Source organism: Zeus faber, assembly GCF_960531495.2.
Source record: "Zeus faber genome assembly, chromosome: 21".
NCBI classification, from domain to species: Eukaryota; Metazoa; Chordata; class Actinopteri; order Zeiformes; family Zeidae; genus Zeus; species Zeus faber.
In genome coordinates this window covers 3,016,389-3,031,266 of record NC_137208.1, presented here as the reverse complement: position 1 = coordinate 3,031,266, position 14,878 = coordinate 3,016,389, and the positions used below count along the sequence as shown (strand labels likewise).

General features: G+C 46.8%; 1 protein-coding gene across 1 annotated transcript in view; it reads right to left on the bottom strand.

Moving 5' to 3' along the window:
- Positions 1-405: 405 nt before the first annotated feature.
- Positions 406-14,878, bottom strand: part of LOC307246726 (chemokine-like protein TAFA-2) — a gene marked incomplete at both ends in the record, with an annotated part of 16,796 nt that continues 2,323 nt past the window's right edge. Inside the window, 3 exons of the mRNA XM_080022722.1 lie at positions 406-435; positions 1,901-2,025; positions 5,732-5,884. Coding sequence (XP_079878848.1) covers positions 406-435; positions 1,901-2,025; positions 5,732-5,884 — 308 coding nt within the window. The remainder of the gene's footprint in view (positions 436-1,900; positions 2,026-5,731; positions 5,885-14,878) is intronic.

The following is a 14,878-nucleotide window of genomic DNA, read 5'->3' as shown; positions in this document are numbered from 1 at the left end:
GTCATCAAAACTACACAAATTCAAATATTCTTAATTTAGCAGCGTAGTTATCATAGTAGAGGAATCAGAAGCCACTTGATCGTGACTAAATTTGCCTTTAATATGTTTTTTAAAATTTCATTCCTTTTCCACTAATTACCTGCAGTCAGTAAAAATTAACTGCGACCTGCATCCTTTATGGTGAGCGAGTTTGCCTATTTTTAAAATGCCTGAATCTATTTTAGTCATCAGAATAAGAAGGTCCTTTTTACAGGGAAATTAAAAATTAAATTAAATTAAAGTCAAAGACCAGAAAAGCAGCATTGACAGGCCAATATTAAAAAATAAATCATAACGTGGAGCAAATGAAACATATTTATCACCTTGAACCTCCTGCGCCGTCGGCCCGTGGCCCGGGGCCCGGGGCTACCAAAGCTGGTCCCGGTCAGACGATATCTTTCCGGTGTTCCATGTTCATGAAGAAAGAAAGAGAGGGAACGAGAGAGAGGGAGAGAGAGAGAGAGAGAGAGAGACAGAGAGAAAGGGAGAGAGAGAGAGAGAGAGAGAGAGAGAGAGGGAGAGAGGGAGAGAGACAGACAGAGAGAGAGGGAGAGAGAGAGACAGAGAAAGACAGAGAGACAGGGAGAGAGCGCTTTAGATTTCATACATGGGAGAAATTAACACCTGCATGAGGTCATTACGGTTGATCAATCTATCGACGCATCAGCTCGGATGATGACGACCACAAAACAGAAGAGGAAAAAAAAACCCTGCAACGCCGGGCCCTTGTTGTGGGGTCCCGAATCGATAGCTCCAGGCTCCAGGCCCCCCGGCTCCAGGCCCCCGGGCCCCCAGCTCCAAGCTCCGGGTTCCGGGGCAGGTGTGGTGAGGGCGGTCTAAATAATTAAGCAGACTGATGGAGACAGAGCTGGAGTCTAGGGGTCGTCATAACACCAGGAAGGAGGGTGGACGGCATCGCGTTACCGCCTTAAAAGCAAGTCCCTGCAGCGGCTAAACGGCCGGCGTCGGGCGCTTGGAAATGGCCCCGAAAGTGCCAAGGCGACATGCGGGCCCCGGTGTTTATCGGACCCCTGGGGCCCGTGCTGTGACTGCAAACATTTAAGCGTTTTAAGTAATGGCCGGGCAGATGACTGTAACCGAAGACAGGGTGAGGCGACCTTGGAGCGTCTGGGAGGAGGCGGAGGCCGGAGTACACAACAGGTGGGATCGCATTGACTACGCTGAGTGGTTCTCAACGTAGGGTCCGGGGTCCTTCCAAAGGTTCCCGGGTTCCCCAGGAAAACGATTGATGCTTCAACATCACTGTTATTTAATTTCCAAGACGTTAGCACTGCTAGAGAATGTCCAATGATGACTGTTCTCATCTTAGTTTAACTGACTGACAGTGGTTTTCAACCTGGGGTCCAGAGCCCTTCAGGGGTCCTTCAAAATGATTGAGGGGGTCCCCAGCGAAATGGTTAATAGTTAAACTTAAACCGTTATTTAATTTCCAAGATGTCAGCACCGTTAGAGAATGTACAATAAAGACGATTTAGGTCCTAGCTGCAATGTTATCGTCCAAACTACGGATCAGACACTAAATCACATCTTACACTCAAATATCTTCTCCGATTGGAAGTCCCAGGGAATAAATCATATGAAATGGGGTAATGAATATTAAATTGAGTACAACTAGTACTTTTCAACAAAAGATTCAGAACACTAAATAAAAAGAAAAATGACATTTTCTATGTGTGTTATCAGCAGTATCAACCAACACAACCACGGGGAAGGAGAAACCTTGTAAACGTGTGCAAAGGCTGATTTGGGGAGAGCGTGACATGGACGACTGATGGTGCCTGAGAGCAAAAACGTGGATACATCTCCTCCTCCTACTCCTCGGATGAAGAACACCACCTACCTTGGTGGTTTTGATTTTGTTCCCCGTGGCGCAGCTCCACCCCTTGAGGTCGGGAAGAACTTTGCACTCCTCACCGTCCAGACACGGGTGCATCTGACACCACCACTTCTGCTCCACGATGGAGGCTGGAGGAAGAGGAAGAAGAAGAAGAAGAAGAAGAAGAAGAAGAAGATGAAGTAATTTATTAACCCCGGTGGGGAAAGACATTTGACCCATCCTAGCTATCTAGGAGCAGTGGGGCAAACATTCGTACAGCGCCTGGGGATCAACTCCAGTTCTAGGTCCAATGCCTTGCTCAGGGGCATCAGCCAGAGTGTGAACCTGACATGCGCGTCTTCAGGGCGAAGGGAAACTGGAGAACATGAAAAATCTCCATAGAGGATGGGAGAGTATACGGACCATGGCGCAGTCCTTGGACCATGGGAGGAGCCCATGGACCATGGCGGAGTCCTTGGAACATGGGAGAGACCTTGGACTATGGGAGAGACTACTGGGACCATGCGGCGGAGCCCATGGGCCATGGGAGGGTCCTTGGACCATGGGAGAGTCCTTGGAGTATGGGAGTGGGAACATGGACCATGGAGGAGTCCTTGGACCATAGGAGAGTCCTTGGACCGTAGGAGACTCCTTGGACCGTAGGAGAGAACATCTGTAACAATTAGAGCGTCGGGCCGAGAAGTTATATCATTATTCTTTTTTCTTGCAACATAAAATTTAGAAATTGAGGCAGAAATTCTAAATTGAGAAAACCTTAAAGAAAATAAAATCCACCTTCAAGGTTCACACTTGTCTGGAAGGTGGTATTGGGATGGTTCAACGCATCCGTAGAAGGGTTTCGTATATTAAGCAAACCAACTTTTTTTCTGTGACAACAACATACTTGACACAGCAATATTTAACATTCCGAGTTGTTTATGATTCATTGGTGCACCTTCATATGAAATAAATATTAAATGGTGATATGTGCAACAGAACTTAGACCTCCGCTGCCGAAAAACCTCCATGCCCTCCCCCGGGATCAATCTTATGAACTTATTACGGACTTATACACCAGGAGGTGTAGTAGCAGAGCTGCAGGATCATGAAGGATCCTCACCACCCCATCAACGGACTGTTCCAGCTGCTGCGGTCAGGCAAGCGCCGCCGCAGTCACGCAGCGAGAACAGAGACTGAGACGGAGTTTTTACATCAAGCCATAAGAACTGTCAATGCTGACCTCACCAGGGGTCCTCACTGAGCCACACACACAGGCTCCACTACCTCACTGTACTGTATGCAGCATACTGTACCGCATACTGTATCACTGCTCTGGGTTGTTCGGTGATGCCGTATTGCTGCGCCGTACTGTTGTATACTGTGCTGTATTATCCCACAAACACTACCTCACTTTATTCACATTCACATGCCACTTTAATGCACATATCTGTATTTACATATTTGCCTTTCCCATATACATAAGCCTATTCCCTTTATCTATTACATTTTATTTTATTTTATTTTATTGCATTTTATTTTATTCTCTATATATTTTTATTTTATTCCATAAGTATTCGACTTACTGTATTACGTTTTAGGAATCAGTTGGTCTACTAGAAAGAAATCTTTCCTAGGCCATATTGTGTGTTATACGGCTTATCCCGTGCAAAGTTTCATATGTTTGTCCCGTGGGGTTTGGATAAATGAGGTCTCAGTGTGAATAGGTTGTAAGGTTCTGCTGAACAGTGATTAAACAGGGCCGCAGGTCAAACGCAGCTATAATAAGCCGATAAAAAGCTGTACCGGTCGCTCATTGAAATATTGATCACCAAATGTAACACAAATATGCACTCCAACCCACCAGCCACTCAATGACAAAAAATTTCCACCGGGTGCAGAATATGTGCAAACTGGGGTTTCCGAACCCCCAAAAACTCTTTTCATCAAAGACATGTAAGTTTCCAACAAAATAACAATTTTCCAATCAGAATCAAAATTCAGAATATTTCGTGTGCCAGGAATTTGTCATGGCATATTTGAGGCATTGTAGTGCAAAAATCAATAAATAAATATGTTTTTAAATTAAATTAAATACTTATTAAAAATAAATAAATACACAAATAATTTCATATTAAATAAAAAATATATAATTTTAAATAAATAAATACATGAATAAATATGTTTTTAAATTAAATAAAAAATAATCATCTAAAATAAATAGATAAATGAATACATGAATAAATACAATAAAGTAGCAGACTATAGCATAGATCATATGCATCAAAATTGACTGGGTATAAAAATAAATTTGAATATGGATGGATATTTCTGTACATGATAAAAAAAAAGAAATGACACAAAATAACGATGACAATGATTATATGTACACAACAACATGGAAAACGGCAAAAAAGGGATTAGAGGAATTTATTATATTGGCTTGTGTGGTCGTGCAATATTTAGTTTTGTGTCAAAACGCCAGTAAAGCTGTATTTGGTGTCCTGCCCAGATGCTCAGTCTGCTCGGGCTTGACGTTAAAGGAGATGGGGGGGGGGAGATCAGAGCGAAGCAAAGTAAATCCCTGGTGGTGGAAGAAAGAATAATTAAAAGGTTAAGTGCTGCTCGTTTTTCAGCGCCATCACCCGCGGCGCGCTCCGACGCCACGGCCCAGGGCGTGACGCTCTAATTTGCCTAGAATGTCAATACCCAAATGTCAGGAATAGGTCAAACCGCGACTGGGTCTAGACTTTTGGGGAGGCGTCCATTTGTGACGCGCTGCAGGCCCGGTGCATTAGCTTTAGCTTTAGCATTAGCAGGCTAAGTGATGATCCGGGCCGCCGGCTCTAAAGCTCGCTTCACACTGAATCCGACAAACGAGGAGAACAAGCAACAAGTCCTTTTATTCATGTGGAGAGTCGGATTCTGCACGCATAAAGCTCCGCCTCCTTCGATCGAAGCTCCAGCAGGCGCTCAGATTTTCCAACTCATGCGCCAAGTTTTTTTTAATTGTAACTGGGCTTAGAACTAAGTAAATTAAATACCTTTATAAAATAATGACGTTAACGATGTGGAGCTCATGGAGCTGGTTCTGTCAGACAACTCGACAGCGCCACACGCTCCCGCGCCCTCATATGGGCTGGCCTATTCAAGCAGCCAATCTAGCTGCTTTGCTTCCTGCTTTGCTGACCGTGTTGCTGCGCTTCCTCCACCTTCCCTGATTCCACCTGTTGGGCTCTACTCTTCTGTCCAATGGGTGAATTCAAACTCATCACTCCTATATTCCTATGTTTCCTCTACACATCGCCGGGAGTGATGAGCAGTGGAGTCGTGTGGGGATGTTCCGGCTTGGGCGGCCACACCTGACCCGCATCTAGGTGATGGGGATCAGAGTGGCTGCGTACAGGTTGAAACCCCCATGCCCCCACACACACTCAGGACAGGTCATGACATGGGTCTGTCTGCTCCTGGGCTTATTCCAGCTGGCACGCTTTCCACAATAAACTGGTGTTGACGACCCCCCATCTCTGTGCCGGAGGGCCCTGAAAATGCTACGTGGGTGCCCTGCGGTAGGCGAAACTACCACAGTCACTATATTCACTACCACTAAATCTGTTTCTCTATGAGTGAATTGTGTGTATATATATATATATATATATATATATATATAAAACTAAAAACCTAAATAAACTATTACAATAATAAGATACAAATAAAAGATTTGAGAATGAAAAGTGAAAACCTTAATAAACAAATAAATAAGTGAAAACTAAATATCTGTGAAGCAGAGTATCAACAAAAAGCCAAAAAGAAAAGTAAATCACAATTTTCCATGTAAAGCAGTGGTTTGGATCGTACCATCCACGCAGGAGGGCGCGGCCCGCGTGGTCCCGGCCACCTGCCCGGGGAAGCACGAGCACTTGACCGTCTGCGAACGCTCCTCGATCTTATTCTTGTTGCAGCAGCGATGTAGGGCCACCACCTCGCACGTGCCCGTCCGGACCTGGTGAGCTGCACAGGGAAGAAAGAGAGGGAGGGAGGGAGGGGGGGAGAGAGAAAGAAATAGGTGAAGAGGAAGAAGAAATCACAATCGGTGCAGTTTTACACATAGGGCCTACCAGGAATTTGTCGTGGTGAGGAGTGATGCGCTTACCCCGGACAGTTACCATAAAACAAGCTTAACAGTCTCAAAAAGAACATAATTAAATGTATTTAATTTAATTTTGTATTAAATTAAAATGAATAAATACATATATGAACAAACAAATAAATCAATATATAAACAAATAAACAAATAAGTAGCTATTATAAATATAGCCGCAGGCAGTGATACATAAAGTTTAGTCGTGTTGGATGCATTTTCCAGTTTCCGTGGTTCTCTGAAACGCAGCACGATTTTCAGAGTTTACTTGAAGGCAGCATGGGCTCCCCCCTGTCTGTCGTCTCTTGGTTGCTCGTCTCGTGGAGCAACCACTTTGCGGTCCACACGGCGCAACCCTCCTGTCTTTAAAACAAGCCTCCATGTTTGCCCGTAAAGCAGAACTTGTCACTGCTGGAACTCAGCGTGTTGTCTGTGGAAGTAGAGCTGCTCTCTCAGTGACGCTTGGTCGCTTGGTGCCGCGTCGGCAACAATGAGGGAGTGACGTGAGGACGCGGTGAAGACTTCCTGTGATTTTTTTATACTTTTACGGCTCCTTGTTTCCCGGTGCGTCGCCGGAACGCATCATGGACTCCCACAGTTTGTATCTTACGACTTCCTCGATTCCCGCAAAGTGAGGAGGAATACAACACCGCATCTAACACGGGGTTGGATCCGAACAGAATGCCTTTATTGACACACACACACACACACACACACATACACACACACACGCACACACACACACACACACAGGCAGTTTGCAGCCACTACAGTGATGGCGTCTCCACCACGCTGCTCGCACCTTGGGAATGTGCGTTCGTAGACACAACCTGCACATATACAGTGAATTGGATGATGACGTCACAAAGCGTCTCACTCCAAAAAACTCATCTCCCTCCACCACCCGACCGGGCCTTTCAGAACCTTGGCGTGACGGTGACGCGCGGACGTTCGGCTCCTCCCGGTCAAATTTCATCGGTTTTTCACTGATTCCTATTCCCAATGAGGATGGACACAGATCAAACTTGAACAACGAGATGTCTCCGCACACATTTAGCCTGAGAAATGCCAAGGAGAATAATAATAAGAAATATCCGAACAATAACAACTAATAATAATAATAATAATAATAATAATAATAATTTAAAAAAAAATATAATAATAATAATAAAAATGATAATAATAATAATTATAATAGACAGAGACAAATTACACAAATTACCAAAAAATACATAATCTTAATTTTTCTTTTCCTGGATATTTTTGATATAAGATAAGTTCACATCCAGCTTGCCCACCGCGGAGCAGGATGCTCAGCGTAATGGTATGGTCCACTTTAGGGGTGTCTGAAATTGTATTACAAGATTCTTCCGGGCGGACGATGGAAATATATTGTAATGTTTACGATTACAGGTAAGAAGGATATATAAATGTGTCCACCCCGCCCCCTGTTGTTTTACCTCTTTTGGGGGGGTCCAAGTCTTACTTAGAGGGCTCAGACCCCCCCTCTGTAGTTCAAACTATGCTTGCGAATGATTCGTTCATAGCGAACGAATCATTTGAAGCTGAGACTCGAATCTCGAAATGAAAACGGCCAAAAATAATTCTGATTATTTGGAGGAAGTGATATTGAACGTGACTGATTCCACACGAAACAAGTGATCATGACTGAATGAAATGATCCTCATGAGAACTACATTCACAACTCAGAGCCGAACTTCTGACTCCTCAAACTCGAAGAGTCGGACAAATCCGAAGCCCCAGAAAAGGAGAGGCGAACGTTCGGTCGACGCAGAGCGTGGATCCACTTTACGGATCGCGCTCCTTTGTCTGAATTATTTAGAGGGCGCGGCGCTAAATTCCCTTTTAATTGCGAGTGACATTTGCAGGGAGTCCCAGGAGGTTCCCGCTGCAGAGCCCCGCATCACAAAGTGCTAAAAACACAACCACGCCGCTCAGCCCAGACATCCACGTGTGTCAACGGTTTTCGACACGCACGAAATAAAGAATGGAAATTAGCTTTTGTGTCGCAAGATCTAAATTGCAAGGCTGTATTTATTCATCCCAGTTATGGGCTCCAGACAGTATAGCGGCTCCAGCGGAATAAGTTTAACTCTGGAAGCGACGACTCTACATAGTGATGAAATGTTTGATTCCAATTCTGAGAGTCGGTTCTTGACGAGTCACTCAGTAAAAAGAGTGCGGCTCCATTCCTCCGACTCTTGGTTGGTGTGGTTCAGTCGGAAGAGTCTGTTCAGCTCTGAGTTGTGAATGGAAATCAATCATGTAATTTTGGAACGCAAAAGCTAAATCAGTCAAGTTCATATGGATTATTCCAAATGTCTTGGCCTTTTTCCCTGGACTTTAATTTAATTATCACTAATTATTTTCAGTTTTTTAGTCTTTTGCCAGAGTGAGAGTCACTCCGGACTCCTGGGAGACATTTAAAGGATTTGTTCGCTACGAGCGAATCGTTCGCAAGATTTGCATCACGATTAGACGTTTTGACGGTTTATATATATTTAAATATATGTACACGGATCAGCCACAACATTAAAACCACCATTAATAACCACTAATATTGTGTAGCTCCCCCTGGTGCTGCCAAAACAGCTATAAGGTGGAGGCAGGGACTCCACCAGACTCTGAAGGTGTCCTGTGGTATCTGGCACTAACACGTTAGCAGCAGATCCTTTAAGTCCTGGAAGTTGCGAGATGGGGCCCCCATGGATCAGGCTTGTTGTTCCAGCACATCCCACAGATGCTCCGTCGGATCGGACCCTAACCCCACCCGTCCCCATGATGTAGAAGAAATCTTTATCATCAGACCAGGGACACCTTCTTCCATTGCTCCATGGTCCGGTTGTGACGCTGACGTGTCCATTGTAGGTGCTTTCAGGGGTGGACAGGGGTCAGCATGGACACTCTGACCAGTCGTCCTTCCTTGGACACTTTTGTCAGTAGTAACCACTGCACGGCGGGAACAGCCACAAGACCTGTGGTTGTGAAGATGCTCTGACCCAGTCGTCCAGCATCTCAATGTAACTGACTGCTAGATCCTTACCACGCCCATCTTTACTGCTTCCAACACATCAACTTCCACAACTGACTGTTCACTTGCTGCCTAATATATCCTAAAATATTAATTAAATATATATAATAATATATATTATATTAATGCCTATATATTACTAATATATATAATAATAACATATGGCACCCCTTGACAGGTGCCATTGGAACCAGATGTTCAATGTCATTCACTTCACCTGTCACTGGTTTTAATGTTGTGGCTGATCTGTGTCTGTACTTATTGTAAGTCGCTTTGGACAAAAGTTAAATGACATAATGAAATGTAATGTACTTAGCAGTGAATTTTCTTGTCGACATCTAAAAAAAAATTATCATGCTTAAACTGTTCTCCATTTCCCCAAAGAAAGAAATACTTAGCCCACAGCACAACTTACTGCTTCCTTTTTTTTTAACTACTCTGCAAAATTGTATAAACGGTTGAAAGCAGCATATAAACATTCAAATACCATTTAAAGTGCAACCTTGCAAAACTCTATTCAATGCAGAAATATATCAACAATCTCAAGCTCTTTATCATGTTTCATAATTTTGGCCATTATTGGACCTGATACCGATACTGAATATATGATCAGTACATATATACTGTATTTCCTCCAATATAAGCTGGTAGTCAAATAAAACCCACGCCTCCAATAAATACCAGGGGAGTGGTCTACGGGCAAAACAAGCCTGCCTCAAACACAGGCACACAGGGGAAAATGTATCTGAGCTGTTCTGGTGCGGAGCTCCGCCCCCAAACAAAGCAAATAAAAACAGTGTGTTTTTATCCTACATGCATTTAATTTACTCCGTTTCCTACTGCCGCCTAGCAGATCGCAGATGGCTTCTTGGGGCAAATGTCGCGCCCTGAGCGTTGCCCCCCTGCTCTGAGCAGGAAGCGGTGCGTTCAAGACGAACTCGGAAAAGTGAAATTCCCCCGGCGGCTACCACCACAAGTGCGACTTTTAGGGCAGCTACTAGCTGTCTCTTTTTTCACCATACATGTGTTTGCATGGCATGGCACCCAGTCGGAAGTTTGATTTAAAATTCATACTAAAATATGATCAAATATGCTTGTTAAACAGAGGGAATTCGATCTAAAAGCCTGCCTCTGATATAAGACCTGCTTCCAGTAAAGGTAGTACCCTCTGCATTTGAGGTAAATAAAGGCCCCGGTCACTATTTGAGGAAATATGGCATTTGACTACTGTTTTTCTGTTTCTAGTTTTAAACTGCAGTCTGAAACTTTATGGGGCCGTCCCGGCCGTCTTTATTTAACGTATTTACCTTTAATCTGTGGTATATATTACATTTCACTGCATATATGTATGGAAGTATGTATATGAATGTGACAAATAAAAAAAATCTTGAATCTTGAATCTATAGACGGGTGTTATTTAAAAGTTTTAAAATAAGCCCACAGACCCCCCTGGAAAACCTCAACAGTCGTCCTTGTCCGGGGGTTTGCTGGTTGGAAGGTTGGAACCTCCCGGCACTGGTCTTCATTACGGTTTAAAGATCTTCTTTCGAGGGATAAGGACGATAATAAAACACCTTCATAAAACAACTTTGCACATAAGTAGTTTAGAAGCCGTATTAATCGCGGGGGGTTTATTATGCGGATCGCTGCGGGCCGACGCAGATGGCGTGGCGATGAAACTGAACGCTCCCGGGGCCACCGGCGAAAGTTCCTCAGTTGTTGAGGAAACCCTTTTGCGTGGAATGTAAAAAGCTATTTTGATCCAGCGGGTAGCTCCAGTGTGTCCGATGAAGTGATGGGAATTAGGGCTCTTGGAAGGGAACCGGATCCAGGGGCGGACTTGGTGATTTGGAGGCCCCAGGCAAAAGCTATTTAAGGCCCCTTCTCCACCTCGCTTAACGCAATCATGGCGAGTGAACAATCGCTATTTAGAGATATAGATTTCTCCAGTGAACAAAGCTAAATAACAATTCCAAGTGAAGCACTGAAATGCTCTTCACTCCGTTGGAAGACAATGAAGCAAGAAAAATATTGGGAATATAACATGTTATTATATTTTAAACAATAGGATGTTTTTTTTGTTCATCCTCCGTCCACGCGCCCGTGTCCCCTCTGTACGTTCTTCTCTGATCTGAGCTTTTTCCTAATTCAACTTATGGGGTGTGAGCGACGCGCTGATCGCTGGAGGGAGCGATAAAGGAGAAAACAGCATTTTATGAAAAATAAAAATCAGTGGAAATTTACGAGGCCCCCGAGTGCACGAGGCCCCCGAGTGCACGAGGCCCCCGGGCAACAGCCTAACTGTGCCCGATGGAATGACCGCCTGGGACCAGAGCTTCAACAGCTCTCGGAATCGAACGGAGCACTTGAAAATATATGACACTCTACATAAGTATGTTTTTCCTTATATAATATTAAATATTAAAGTATATAAAACAAGTACTATAGTCACTTATTTTTGTGCAGAACAGGTATAACACAGTATTTCTCACACATACATACATACAATAATAATAAAATAACTTGTTGAAATAAAAGATTATCAGTATCAGGTCCCATCTCCACCAGTATCAGGTCCCATCTCCACCAATATCAGGTCCCATCTCCACCAGTATCAGGTCCCATCTCCACCAGTATCAGGTCCCATCTCCACCAATATCAGGTCCCATCTCCACCAGTATCAGGTTCCATCTCCACCGGTATCAGATTCTACCCCCACCCCACCTCCACCAGTATCAGGTTCCATCTCCACCAGTATCAGGTCCCATCTCCACCAGTATCAGGTCCCATCTCCACCAATATCAGGTCCCATCTCCACCAGTATCAGGTCCCATCTCCACCAATATCAGGTCCCATCTCCACCAGTATCAGGTTCCATCTCCACCGGTATCAGATTCTACCCCCACCCCACCTCCACCAGTATCAGGTTCCATCTCCACCGGTATCAGATTCTACCCCCACCCCACCTCCACCAGTATCAGGTTCTATCTCCACCGTATCTCCACCAGCATCAGGTTCTATCTCCATCTCATCTCTACCAGTATCGGGTTCTATCTCCACCCTATCTTCATCGCTATCAGCCACCACATCCAACACATCTCCACCAATATCAGGTCCCATCTCCAACCCACCTCCACCAGTATCAGGTTCTACCTCCAACCCACCTCCACCAGTATCAGGTTCTACCTCCAACCCACCTCCACCAGTATCAGGTTCTACCTCCACCCCATCTCCATCAGCATCAGATTCCATCTGCACCAGTAGGTCCTACTCAGTTTCTCCACCTCTTCTCCACCAGTAACAGTAACACTACACTCAGCTTCTGCTGGAAGGAGATGTAGCAGCTGCAGTTCTCCATCACCTCCGTATCCTGGACTCCATGATGCTTGTCCTGAAAATCCATATTACAAAAATATTTTATTGTAACATTATTTTGGATTATGATGGAGCCTGACGGCAAAACCACTCTTCATGCTCATGAAACGGTGCATTACCGTACATTCCATTTCAACGCTGTGAAGACAATGGAGATGGTTGTAGATTTCAAGAAGAACCCAGCCCCACCCGCCCCCACCGCCCTGTCCGCCTCCTCAGTGGAGTCCTTCCGCTTCCTGGGCACCACCACCACCCAGGACTTGGAGCGGGAGCTCAACCCAAAAAAAGCCCGACCTGCCGAACACAATGACGGCGCCGTCCTACACCTCCATCACCGAGTCTTTCCTCACCTCCTCCATCACCATCTGGTACGCCGCTGCCACCGCCAAGGTCAAGGACAAGGACGGACGGCAGCGCGTCACTCGATCGGCTGAGGAGGTAGGAAATGAATCTCGGAAAGAGGAGTCGAACTTTTCATCAGCGCGAAGGGCCACGGCTTTGAGAGCGACGCGCTCAGACGACCACAGCGCTGCCGCTCTGGCTTGAACCCATCAAGGACATGAATGGGTGCGGGCTTGCAATTTTGATCTTGCAACACAAAGGCTGCCTTCCATCTCCGCTGCTCCAACCTGCTCTGACCCTCTGGCCCTCCCTGAGTAAAGATGAGAAAAGTACCTGGATGATGACACCTCTACGGTACAACAGGAGGAGGAGGAGGAGGAGGTGGAGGGGGAGGAGGAGGGGAGGAGAGGAGGAGGAGGAGGGGGGAGAGGATGTAGAGGAGGAGTAGGAGGAGGAGGGGGGGTGTAGAGGAGGAGGAGGTGGAGGAGGAGGGGGAGGAGGTGGAGGAGGAGGAGGGGGGGATGTAGAGGAGGAGGAGGAGGAGGGGAGGAGGTGAAGAAGGAGAGGAGGAGGAGGAGGGGGATGAGGTGGAGGAGGAGGAGGAGGAGGAGGAGGTGAAGAAGGAGAGGAGGAGGAGGAGGGGGAGGAGGTGGAGGAGGAGGAGGAGGGGAGGAGGGAGAGGAGGTGGAGGAGGAGGAGGAGGTGGAGGATGTAGAGGAGGAGAACGAGGAGGGGAGGAGGAGGAGGAGGAGAAGGAGGTGAAGAAGGAGAGGAGGAGGAGGAGGAGGAGGAGGGGAGGAGGGGGAGGAGGTGGAGGAGGAGGAGGAGGTGGAGGAGGAAGAGGAGGAGGAGGGGAAGAAGGAGAGGAGGAGGGGGATGAGGTGGAGGAGGAGGAGGAGGGGGGATGTAGAGGAGGAGAACGAGGAGGGGAGGAGGAGGAGGAGGAGAAGGAGGTGAAGAAGGAGAGGAGGAGGAGGAGGAGGAGGGGAGGAGGGGGAGGAGGTGGAGGAGGTGGAGGAGGGGGAGGAGGTGGAGGAGGAGGGGAAGAAGGAGAGGAGGAGGGGGATGAGGTGGAGGAGGAGGAGGAGGTGGAGGAGGAGGAGGAGGAGGAGGGGATGTAGAGGAGGAGAACGAGGAGGGGAGGAGGAGGAGGAGGAGGTGAAGAAGGAGAGGAGGAGGAGGGGGAGAAGGTGGAGGAGGAGGAGGAGGGGAGGAGGTGGAGGAGGAGGAGGAGGGGAGGAGGGGGAGGAGGTGGAGGAGGGGGAGGAGGTGGAGGAGGAAGAGGAGGGGGGGATGTAGAGGAGGACAACGAGGAGGGGAGGAGGCGGAGGATTGGAGGAGGAGGTGGAGGTGAAATGCCTGTTTCTACTCATCGCGGCAAACGATGTGCGGCACAGGGAGGCAGCCGTCCAGCAGGGGGAGAAAAGGTGTTTTTGAGGGTTTGAAGGAGCTCGTCCGGCAGGAGCCAGGAGGAGGTGGGAGGAGGCGGTGAAACCATCTGACCTCCGTGGGGGGGGATTGCACCACTTGTTTTTTTTCCCGCTTTTTAACCCCCCCCCCCTAAAAAAAAGCACTGACAGCTTCTCCCTAATTCTTCTATTTGTGTTCTTGGGGAAGAATTACATTTTTTTTTATTTTTCTATTTTGGACGTGGTGTTCTGCGTTGGTTTCACCCTCTGAATGATAACAGGTTTACAGCCACAGAAATAACACCCGGGGGAAATTAGGGGGGTGGGGGGGGGGGGGGTTGCCGGGGCGATCAGAACAGAGAAATTGAATCCGTGCGAGATTATTCTGATCCATTTACTGCCGAAATGATGAGCGCCTTGAGTGAGGATCGCTGCCAATCAAAAGCCGCAGTGCCAAGCCGCCGCCTAATTGGTCGGCGGCAAAAAATGAACAGCCGTCTGCATTTCTATGGTGTTCACAAATGGCCGCCTTGTCGACGGGCAGCGGCGCCAATTACTCCAGGCTGCGCCCTGGATTGCCAGCGGGACCCGCCGTGATGAAGCCCCCCAAGCCCCCGCCTTGTAATGTTGCAGAGATGCTCTAATTGCTCTCCCAGGCTCAGCTCGTGACAAGGGTCTTTGACGAA